At 35.0% G+C, this 12,650-nt stretch overlaps 1 protein-coding gene across 1 annotated transcript; it reads right to left on the reverse strand.

Annotated features, from left to right (window-relative positions):
• Nucleotides 1-1,991: 1,991 nt before the first annotated feature.
• On the reverse strand, nt 1,992-8,005 carry LOC132051885 (protein disulfide-isomerase-like). The gene is made up of 11 exons (XM_059443139.1): nt 7,770-8,005; nt 6,687-6,717; nt 6,293-6,580; nt 5,922-6,110; nt 5,720-5,845; nt 4,786-4,923; nt 4,577-4,696; nt 4,190-4,307; nt 3,550-3,662; nt 2,766-2,960; nt 1,992-2,322 (listed from the first exon to the last, which is right to left on the reverse strand). The coding sequence occupies exons 1-10, from the start codon at nt 7,940-7,942 to the stop codon at nt 2,772-2,774; spliced, it is 1,485 nt and encodes a 494-aa protein (XP_059299122.1). The 5' UTR covers nt 7,943-8,005; the 3' UTR covers nt 1,992-2,322; nt 2,766-2,771.
• Nucleotides 8,006-12,650: the final 4,645 nt, after the last annotated feature.

Genomic DNA, 12,650 nt, shown 5'->3' on the forward strand with positions numbered 1-12,650 from the left:
ATCAAAAATATTTACCCGAGATGCCATCCTGTTGCGATATCAACATGGTATATAAATATATTGAGCTATGCTTCAGTCCTTCTTTAGTTCTCCATGATACCATCATGGTATATAAATATCTTTGAGATGGTATCATGAAAGATGCTTCAATCCTTCTCTTAGTCCTCTATGATACCATCATGATATATAGATATATCGAGACGGTATTGAATGATCATATTCATTTATTAAAAATGACACTTTTCTCAAAAAAAGCTTCTATGATACCATCGTTTTATATATATACCGTGATGATATCATGGAGGACTGTTTCAGTCCTTCTCTTAGTCCTCCATAATATTATCGTGATATATAAATATACGGCGATGGTATCACGGGGGAAGGGGTTTGGCCAAGGGGTATGTTGGGTAAATATTTTCAGCCGGTGAGGGTAGAAGCGAAAATAGTTTGGGAAGGAGCATGAGGGGGTAAATATTTTATATTTTAGGGATTTTTAGTGATGTTTTCCCTTATTTTTTTAATCATAATCAATACCCATCCCCCAGCACCTCTTTCTATGACATGCTTGCTATCAGTACTAGCTTTCACATAAATGGAGCGTGTGATCGAAAGTTAAATTCGTCAAGCGTCACAAAATTTTAGGTATCAACGTCATCTCTCTTCCCTTAGTTAGGGGAGCAATAAAAATTAAAAAAATGGCACGAAATTGTTTGACAAAGCAGACTCATGGTTGTTGAAAGAACGTTGAAGTATCATAAGTAAAAGTGAAACAATCATGGGCAAATGAAGAGTCACCATTCACCAAGCTCACTAGATATGTGGAAGCTTTGTGTTGTGTGAAAAACTTGAAGGGGATGGCTTGATTCCGTTTAATGGCCTCTTCTCATCTTAATTCATGTTTTGTGGAGAGATAGTTCAACTGTTATTAAATAAAGGAAACGACATTATTACAGATAAATGATGGTATGCCTATCTAAAGGATGTGAGACGTATGAATTATCTTCTACCATGCACTACGATGGTATTCCTGTGTGTACAATATATGGTGATGACTGATGAGTAAGTATATGTTAGTTTTCCATGTGTATTGACACTCCTTGTGGTTCAAGAAATGGGATGTCATAAATGTGATCAATGAAGTCCCTTCTGTCTTGTGGTTTGCCTACTATGGTTCTTCTCTTTTCTCTGAGTTACTTGCTTTAGTTGCCCTCCTCTTGCGATTCCCGCTAGGTGCTAGCTTTGCTGAGAGGGATGATTACATAGCTCTCCAGACTGCTTAGTAGCCGGAGATTTGGGTGGTCATCCATGTCATTGTTTCTGAGGAAGCAATGGATCACCACAATTGGGATGAGAATAGCTCGACCCTTATGCACCGTTTAATGAATGCACACTCTGGGATATATAATTGTTCTCCACCAAATACATTTCTCGGTTGGTACTAGAACTCGTGTTATCCGGTACAACAATGTTAGAGATGCTAGTTAGTACTCATTTTATATAATTGACCTCCTTTCCCTGAAAATCAATGAATTGTCGAGTAATACCCTCACATTAGTGGATCGGCCTTACTCAGGATATCCATTTGTTAGCATTTCTTATCAAGGTTCACTGAGTCGAGTGGACATCATTAGCTGGAGCGAAGACAGCCCACTCTGACGCTCAAGTCAATACATGATTCCTGAAATATTGCGGAAGTGACGAACACAGGAAATAAGATAGGTAAGGGTAATGAACAACCTCGCTACACATGCGAACGTCGGGGCTATGGCACGTTATCGCTAGATTCGAGTGTCCCTTCCTAGGAAAAAAGGTCACTGACGAAAGTAGACAGCACTCGACCTCTAAATCGCAGAGGAGAGGCCAGTGTAATCTTCTAACAATATCAACTTCTTACCAAGTGAAATCGCTCCGTGAGCAAGCTTTCTTTATGGGGTCAGAGAAAACAAAGAGAGCTAGAAGGCAGTCCTATAAGCAAGAGGCATTCCAAGGAAAGATTCAAGGGCTCACTTCACTTTGTAAATAACTTAAATCGACAATTTCTCCAGAAAACCATTCAACATACTGAGATGCAACTACTCAAACCATAGAGGCTTTGCTATGATACCTAATCCTCGGAAAATCCTGCTTATCAGAAAAAACATTTCATTACAGACTATGGGGTAAGAAGGGGCTATCTTTGGGGATTGGGGTGGGGTGGGAGAAAAGGTGGAGATGTCGTGCGCTTGTTTCCTCGCTTCATGGGGAGCTTGTAAGTCAGTAAGGCAGCCAGCGCCATGCCAACTGCTTTAGGGGACTTCAAAATCTCCTCTCGTTCATTTCTTCCTGTCAGAGGTGGCGAGAAAATTTAGACAACATATAAGCAAACAAAAACCAAGTCGAAACTGATTACAATTATTAACATCGTCCCAAAAGCAGGTTAAAATTTCCCCTATGCTGCATTGGTAGAGAAAGGAAGGGATAGTTCAAGGACTTCCCCCTTGCTTCTTTAGTTATCACTTAAAGCAAGCACACAGTGAAATATTTTCCTCTACTTCCTCCTATATATTTCTCAAAAACCTTAAGCTCTGATTAATTTCATTTCTTGTCCATTTTATTCCAACTACTTTCAAGATTTACCTCATTAATTACCCCTTTTACCAACACTTACAGAAAACACCAGGTATGGGTTGAATTGCAGCTAAACTACAAAACAGATGACAGAACTCCACATGCTACCTCTTTACTTAACAAGTGTTAAAAATGTTCAGACCTAGAAGTACAGTTACCTAAGATTATAGCTCCTCTTTTCTCGCATCTTGCTCCGCAGCTTTATCCCGATTCTTCTGGATAAAGTCAATAATGCCTTCCTTGGTCCTGTCACCTTCATGCAGCGAGATCTTTCCACTTGCTGACTTGAAATAAAGAGTGGGATAACCTTGGACCTCAAAAGTTCCCTGTGGAATATCATTAGCAGTAGCATCCTACATAACAGCAAAAGACACTGTTAGAAATTTCCAGTACTCTACAAATATTTAGAGGATTGCAATAGCTACCCTAAAAAAGGAGTCAACCTGTACACTAGGGGGAAAACAAGACGTTTAAGAATAAAAGGCATGAAACACTGCACTTTTCGCTATTAAGATAATTCAACTGCAACAATATTTTAGAACATTGTTTCACGTGTTGGGCGTGACAATTTCCTAGGTAAACAATGCATGCAGCATGTAATCTCCAAAGCCTATACTAGCAACCAGATACTTGATACCTCAGGCTTGATCCTTTTACCTTCAGTCCTATGCAACACTTCACTATGCTGGGAAACACTCAACCCTAGGTATGATAGAGTCAAAGTGAACATTAGATGGTACTTTGTCCAGATTGGATGTTTACTCATTTTGTTATTATCTGGGCCAAATCTAATCCAGTTTTACATAAAGAACTGCAATCACACACTCTACATGACAAAGAGTTAAGGACCCCACTTTTACTCTACAAGCAATAAACATTTTCAAGGTTCGAAGTATATTCCAGAAAAATGAGAGAATGAAGAGCTTTGAGTAGGAAACTCACAATTTTGGCAATCATAACATCTGCATCATTTTCAAACGAGACAGCCACTTCATCAAGGATTGGGGCCAACTGCTTGCAGTGTCCACACCAAGGGGCATAGAACTCGATAAGTACTATAAGAAACAACAACCACATGTATTATCATTGCTGCATATCCAAAAAAAATTGTAACAAGAGGACATGTACGAGTTCAGGAAGATGAGCAAGCTGAAAAGAAGGATAATGCGCCTCAGGAAGATGAAGGAAGAAATTGAAGGAAGAAATTGAACTATGCCACATGATTGACTCGTAACTTTCCATTGTGATGCGACTTGTTTAATTAATACTATGTCCTATTCCGCAGATGTCAACTTATTGCATACGTTTGATAGTGCTACTTATCAACATCTTTTGAACAGCTTAGTGAGAAGAAGTTGTAACAACTTATCTCCAAACAGCCACTGTTTGTCAGCCTAGTGTGCTTCTCAACTGTATATATGTCATGCCGAAAAGCCATGCGAAATGTGAAATATACAATTTGATTTTCAATTACTTACACTACATAAGAATGCATAGAAGTAGGACAATAAAACCTATATGAACTACCTAGAATGCAACTGAACAAAATGCCAATAAAATTTGAACATTAGGTAGGGAATACCATTCTTCGCAGAGTTGAAAACCATATCCTGGAAGCTGTCAGCAACCAAAACTTTAACAGGTTCACTGTTAACCTCTGGGATAGGTTCTGATTTTTTGAAAGGTTTCACCTTGCCGTCCTGAAGTATGATCGAGTAATTACTTCAGAAACAATACAAGAAATAAGTTGCCCATAGAAACAATGTTTCTCTAGGACTTTTCTTTACATTCAATTTGCTTACTTATTAAATAGAACTTTAGAATTTAAGAAGACAAATCCAGTCCATCACTTGGATTGTACAACGGAAGGGAAATATAAGATGAATTTATATAGATAATGGATGAGAAACCTGGAGAAACAATTAATCTAAGAGAAACAGGTAAAAGAAAAAGCCGGGAGCATCATCACCTTAAACTCCTTAACCCATGAAGCAATGTGATCAGGCTCAACATTTGGTTTGAGATACTTCTCTCCATCATTTGTCTGTATGATGATTAGAGGTACCTGATCCTCTCTGAGTCCAAAGTACTGCACAACGAAGCCAAATATATCATCACGTTAACATCAATAAACAAGAAATGATTCAAACACAACTAATAAGAATTTAGAAACCTAACCTGGAAGGCACCTTGACTGGCCTCAACATCACCAATTAAGAAACTAATGTCCTTGCCTTTGAACTGCTCAGCAACTTCTTGATACTTGGATTTAAAAGTATCAATTTGGTCATTGCTGAAGTTTACGAACAACATAGCCTGCAATTCCATATTCTTGATTAGAAACTACTTCCAAATGTAATAGGGCAATTTGGGGGGTTTTTCGCGTGGGAAGGGGGAAGAGAGGGGGGGTACGGGAATAAGGTCTCAAGCTCTAAATAGTCCAGCACAGAGAGACAATTAAGATTGGACTTCAACAAAGAGACAATATTTGGATGGCATGAAGTGCATATCCAAGTACAGCAATCATAGCATGATTATAGCAGAACCGGAAGAAGATATGCCATGTCAAAAGTAGACAATTCTCAACTAGCTCTGGAAAGAGCAATCTAGTAGGATATTAAACAAGCAGCAATGAGAATTTTTTTTATTTGGTTACACTAAAGACCTCCCGGAAGAACAAGGATAATTTTAGGGAAAACAGATGAATCTTGCACCATTCTTCACTTATCTATCTTTGCTTGGGGTGCTTTATCATTATACAGGAAGAGTTCATGCTGATTGCAGAAATGAAAGAGCATCTAACAACGAGTGCAATGAAAGACCATAAATTAGAAGTGAAGAAACTAACTTAAAAAGAACCTACCAGACAGATAGCTTAAAAAGAAAACCTTGATCCACATTTACTCTTCTAAGATATCAAACAATGTTCCTCCAAAATGGAAAACAAGAAACACCTCAGAATAAGAGAATAATATATCGCTTCTTATATATTTGAACTAAAGAGATCTATCAACAAAAAGAATTTGGAAAGCAGGTGCAGGTTTAGACAGCAAGAAGACTATCAGAATCACAACACGCAATGTAAATCTAGTAGACTAAGTAAACGGCGCACCTTGGCGTTTGGACTGTTGAAGAATTTAATAACAAATGGATGGTTGTTGGGGTCCTTGTTAAATACAGTCACAGTAGGAATACTTGCTTCTTCGACAAACTTTGCCAAGGCATCCACATCGAACTCCTACAAGTACATATGATCATTTGATGAAACTTTGTCTGGTACATGAGGAAATGTAAAATTTACACAGATTCAATACCTGGAAATCTACAAAAAGTTCATCAAAGGGCTTGAATAGCCTAACAACAGGGCCAGAAACTGATGAATCCCCACGAGGAAGGAGTTTAGCATCAGAAGTATGAGCAAAATCATAGTCAGAACGCAATCTCTCAGCCACAGCTGTGAAATTCTCAAATTTCTCGCCAGAGAACTCCGGAAAGAGCCCAACCTACAAGAATTATAAAACCATACTTATCAACTCCAATTCTGCAGAATACTTGAAAAAAAAGATGCACACCAGGGTGAGAGAGTGTGGGTATTTGTGTATCGGGTCCCCGGTGTCAGCATATGTGTTTTTGTGTGTGTATACATATACAATGTGAGAGATCCATAGGGAAGGGGGGCACTTACGATAATGATCTTATTGGTATCTATAAAAGCATTTGCATCCTCAGAAGATTTAATTTCAGTAGAAGCAGGGCCACTTTGTTTCTTCACGTAAGAAACAATACCGTCCGCCTCACGTGGTCCTTTGTAATCTTGAACAACGCTACCTCCATACCTCAAGATCTTAATTGTGGGGAAACCTCTTATCTCAAACTCACTAGCGAGAATTTTGTTTTGCTCCTCATTAGCATCAACTTTGGCCAGAACAACTGGTGGATCATTCTGACTTAAAACTTGTGCTGCTTTCTCATACTGCAAATAAACCAAGCAAAATGTTAAAACCTATTGTCCTTCCTTATGCTCCAAAACCTGATTACTTTTTTTTTAAGATACCGAGGAATGTGTTAGTGGTTCTTACTTCTGGAGCAAGTTTCTTGCAATGACCACACCTACAACAAAACAAAGTAATTAATAAGCTGGGAAAAAAAGGCAAGTTGCCTCTAATTTGAGGCATACAATTTTCACATAACTGAAATAGAGACAGTAATCGGAGATAGACAGAAATGGCAAACAATTTTATTGTTCAATCATCAAAATGCACTAAAGCTTCTAGCTTTTACCGTTTAGTCAGAGAATCAACTGTATTAAGTCAAAATAAACATCATTAACAATTTCATCATTCTTTGGTGAAATTGTTTCCAGTATTTGTTTAGCTTGAATTTCGCAAATCCAAGGAAAAGATGATAGAATGACTTTATTGCCCATAAGTAGCTTTTCCTTACAAATATTCCAACTCTCATTCCATATCTCTCTTACTTCATTCAATTCAAGACTTAAGACATTTATCACTCTTTACACCTCAAATATATCCTCAAACTACAATCCCCCATACTTATTCTTCACTTTGTATGATTAGCATATGTCTCCAACTTTTATACTCCCTCAGTCCCAATTTATGTGGCACCTTTTAGATTTCGAAATCCAAACACGTCTTTCGTTGACGGTTAATTTTTCATATATCTTTTGAATTATGGATTATTGTGACTTAATAGTACTTTTTAACTAGTTTTCAAAAATATAAATTTTATTTCAAAAAAACTTAAAGATTCAATGTCCTTATTCACGGTCAAAACTAAAACGTTTGACTCTCAAAATCCGAACTATAACACGTAAATTGGGACGGAGGGAGTATCAAATTAAACACGAGAAAATTATTTCCCAAAGTAAATATTTTCCTAGCAGAATATTTCCATGAAAACCTTTTTCATAAAAAAAGAGTACTCCAGATCTAAAGTAGTAATAGATTCAAGTTTTGACAAATCTCCATAACATCTATTTAAGCTTTCATTAACTAACCCATCATAACTTTCAAACAAAACACCGATCGACTTTCAATAATAAAAAAAAACAGAAGAGATATCTCAAAAACTACATATAGTAACGAAAATCAAAGCAATATTTACGAAAACAAATTGAAATCTCTAATTGATTAATGAATTACCAAGGGGCGTAAAACTCAACAACAACGAATTTGTGTCGACCTACAAAATCAGAGAAATTGGAGTGATCTAAAGTCACAACGAACTCCTTTTCTTCGCTCTCAGAAGCGGAAGATTGCGATCCTACCAATGCCAAAACACACACAAATAACGAAATCCAAACCCTAATCGCCATTTTTTTTTTTTCAACTCTTCTCTCTCAGCTCTCACTGAAAAAATAATATCTTAAGTTTCGTTTTCTCATTGTGGATCTCAAAGAGGATTTTATATAGCACTACTAGTAGCATTCTAGATGGGAACTCTGTGTGGAGCTCTTTGCTCTATTACAAAATGTCGAAATAGTCCCTGTTTTAAATTCAATAAATTCTCCAAATAGAAAAACGTTTTGATTTTAATGAATTGTCTTTATGAGGTTGGGCTCGTGAAATTTGATTTTTGTGATATTAATGTACATAGCTAGGTAAAATCTTTATAAGTCCTCTTCAATATCCTGAATATTAATGCCTAGCCTATTCTTTTCTTTGTGTTTTTCTTTCTTTTTTATACCTTTCATAGATTCATACAGAAATTCCATATATTTTCACATCTAGGATTTATATATACAACATATACCACTGTCAAGGGGGTAAATTTCATTAATAGATACAGTAATGGAATTTGATTTTATTAAAATGTTTAAAGTAGATCTTTTACTTTATATAATGATAGGTATTTCATTTTTCTCTTTTTTTGTTAAAAGAACTTGCACTTTGTAGTTGACTTTTCTAATATGTTTTGAGGCAAGTAAAACTGGGGAGACGTGTATTAAACACTCAATCCTTTGATGTGTATAAATTATATCTAATTCAACTGAATTAGGTAAAATGATAAGTAGAAATATTTTCTTCAATCACTCTAATTTTGGTTGTTATATGATGTATTGAAGAAACATTCCGACCATCTATATTGTTTCTAGTCTATTTGTCTAAATAAGTTGGTGTTTTGATCTTTTTCTTTTAAAATATTTTCTTCTTTTTTATAATGAGGTAATTCTCGAGCAAATTTATACACTCTTACAAATATAAATTTGTAAAGTTGTAAATTTTGATAGTCAAATTTCTATTATAGTAAAGGAATATAAAGCATAAGGTGGATTTTTTTATTTACATTTTTATCAAGTGTCTAATATTTAATTTGGGGTCTCGATTAGTTGAAATTTGCTTAGCATAAACCTATAAAAGAAAAGAGTGTTTCTTGCTAGAAATTTTCATTCTCTACATTCAAAGTCGAGACCTCTAGTAAAGCTACGAAGGGATCTTATCTATTCACACAATAACTTTTTGTGTTGTACACATTTGTTATTACTAATACAAAAAATGAAATTTGTCAGATAAAACATAGCATTTGTTCTACTCTTTACAAAAATTACATATTTGCAAATATACGGGTTAAGTGAGGACTGAAGAGGGCAATGAGGTCATTTCAAAAGAAGTAGAATTTCCGAACTGCTTTTCGTGATCTGAGAGCCCAAAATAAGAAAAGTAGTGCAGTTAGAGAACGGGACAAACATGGTACTGACTCGTGACATAAAATGCACCACTCGCGAGAGTAACGATTAAACAGCACACTCGCTCTATGTTGTGTCATATGTAACACGTGGAAGGAAACGATTTGTGTTTTAATTACAGGTGCCAAATGAAATACGAATACCTCTTCCACGTCACGTGCATTCTCGTGAGAATCACCCGGCTTGTGCATGTGCTCTTCTGGATGTTGATTTTCTTCCAAATGTCGATGAAGGTCTGCCACATCACACAAGGAGTAATAAAATAGCTATCAACATGTGGCCTTAGCATTGAGACGTGTGAGGCGAAACCTGAGAAATTTTTGAGTTTTTTCAACAATAAAAATATAAAATTTACCACTGTGTAAAACTCGAAATGCTAAAATTTACAAAAAGAAATCTTTATACTACCTGCATAAACTTTTTTCTAAATAAGTGCAATCTAAATTGTGGAGTAATATTATACTGCCCTCCCCCCTCATTTACGTGGCATCATTTGACGTTTAAAAAAATAAATCTAAATTACTATAAATATTTATGGCTATAAATCATTTCATCAAAAATAAAATAAAAAATTTAAAACTAAATTATTTACATATAAAAAATTATACTTTTTGGGATAAATTAAAAAAAATCTTATATTGAAAGGGAAGACATATACTCCCTCCGTCCCATAATAAGTGTCACCTGACATAAATTGGCTAGTTTTTCCAACTCTATCCTTAGACAAAAAGTGATAAATTAAAGTAACATCTAAATGATTATTAGAAAAGCCACATAGTAATTTGGTATTGTAGGATTCTCAATGCTCTAATTAAGAGAAAAAAGTAATTATTTTTTTTATGTAAGGGTAATTTAGTAAACTTCACATTGCATTATTAATTTCTTAATATATGTGTTTTTTGCTAAGGTGACACTTATTATGGGACGGATGGAGTATATGTTTATATGTTTGCATGTGCACGTGCGTGGGTAGGAGTCTTTTGGGCATATTCGACGAATAAACTATGTCGCAAGTCGTTTATGGGGCAAACGACCCACATATATGGACTTTAATCTTGTGAAAATTTAACACATCACGACCATCTCAAAGTCTCAATACATGTATTGTTGTCTCGTGTCTCATTTTAAAAATGGTTGAATTTCCATTTTACCTTTCAGAAACATTGGTTTAGAAGTATAAGGTTCTTGAAATTGACTCGACTATGATTAAACTCGAAATAAAATATGTTGTGAAGGAGAATTATCCGCCAATGAAGATATATAATGACCGAAGTTTGCTTATGTATATGAAACTGAGAAGAAAAAGTTCAAACTTCACTGATTTTCTCTTTGTATACCAGTCATGGAGAAGGCTCAAAGTGGTATAAATTTAAATCCGAATATTATGGAATCTAGCTTGAATGTTATCTAGGACATGTCAGAGATTGACAATCTGTAAACTAATGAGTTGATCACTACAGACAACAGAAAGGACGGTGATGATATGATGTTTGCTGAAGAGTCGATACTCGGCAATAATAGTCATCTAGATGTGAGTGAAGATCAATTATACAAAAATAAACAGACGCACCAAAATGTGATGAACAATATGTCGTGCGAAATGATTTTCAGTTCAAGGTCAAACGTTCAAGCAAGACAAGGTAAAATGCAATATCTTTATTTTACAAAATAATTACATTCATTATTTATAAAAATAATGAGACACTCGTCTATAACTCGAATCAATCAAAAGGAAAAATAAAAGAAGGGAGGTATGAGTAATAGTAGATGGAGAATATATTGGTTGAAGAAGAGAGATAAGTGAAAAATATAGTACATGTTTGTCATTAAATAAGAGATAAATAATTGGTTTATCTCTTAAAATGAGGAATAAATGAAAACAAAGAATAAAATATATCATTAAACCCCTAGTTTAGGGGATATTCATTTTCGTCACATACTTTTTTTAAATTTTTTTAAAAATGTGACAAACAATATTCTTTTTGAAGAATTTGAAAAGTCATGCTATTTATGTGCATAATTCTTGTAGTGTGACTTAATCGGGATTTCAATAGTATCTTTTATTCTTTATTTCCCTTTATTCCTCATTTTAAGAGATAGACTCATCATTTATCTCTCTTCTTTAACGATAAACATCAATTATATTTGTCAATTATCTCTTCTCTTCAACCATCATACCCTTCTTTGATATTACTCACTCATCCCTCTGTTTTTTTCATTTTTCCTTCTTGATTGATTTGAGTTATAGAACAATGTCTCTTTATTTTTGTAATATACATAATATAATTCGTTTATAAAATAAAAAGATATTGCCCTTTACCTTATCTTGCATGCACGTTAGGCCATAAACTACCAAATCATTTCGGACGTCATGATTGTTCATCACATTTTGAAGTGTCTCCGTATTTTTGTAGAATTGATCTTCACTCACATCCAAATGAAAATTATTGTCAATTATCGAATCTTCAGCAAACATCATATCATCACCATCCTCTCCGTTTTCTGTAGTAATCAACTCAATAGTTTTCGGGTTGTCAATCTCTGGCATATACTTGATAGCATTCAAGTCAGATTCCATAATATTTAAATTAAATCTATATCACCTTGAGTCTTCTCCTTCACTGATATACTAAGGGAAATTGGTGAACTTTGAATTTTTTCTTCTCAATTCCATGTACATAAGCAAACTTCTGACATTGTAAATCTTCATCCACGAATAATTCTCTTTCACAACATATTTTATTTCGAGCATAACCATAATTGAGTCAACTTCGAGGATCTTATACACTTCAAAACTCATACCATTAAAATCGCAATCCATATCAAAAAACACACCATCAACACCAAAATTATTCTAATTGTGTTCCACATCCCATTCTCCGGCGTATTGAACCAAAATTGTGATTTTATTATCCATCGATGAATAATGAATAGAGACTAGAATAAGGTCATAAAAAAGGGCGCTGATAATGTATCTCCCAGATTGTGGAGAAAAAAGTGTAAAATGGAGAATGTATGAGTCCCACGAAAGCTTCACGTACAGAGGGTTTCCTTAGAAAGTTGCTTTACCATGGGACTCTTAATTAAACTGTTAAAGTAAATATTTTTATATTCTTATGTACTTACCTTTTTTTCACAAACAGTAATCATGGGCTACAAGGGCCCAGATCGCTAATGACTGGACTTCAGTATGACCCAAGAAGAAGCAAGAACTTCTAGTCATTTCTCTGTGCGGAATGCCCTTTAAAGGCACTGATCTTTAATTTTTGTCCCTCAAATTGATGGTCTTTAATTTTTATCCTTTGCTAAAAAAATTTGGATTTTGAGTTCAAACTTC

Source organism: Lycium ferocissimum, chromosome 4, assembly GCF_029784015.1.
Source record: "Lycium ferocissimum isolate CSIRO_LF1 chromosome 4, AGI_CSIRO_Lferr_CH_V1, whole genome shotgun sequence".
NCBI classification, from domain to species: Eukaryota; Viridiplantae; Streptophyta; class Magnoliopsida; order Solanales; family Solanaceae; genus Lycium; species Lycium ferocissimum.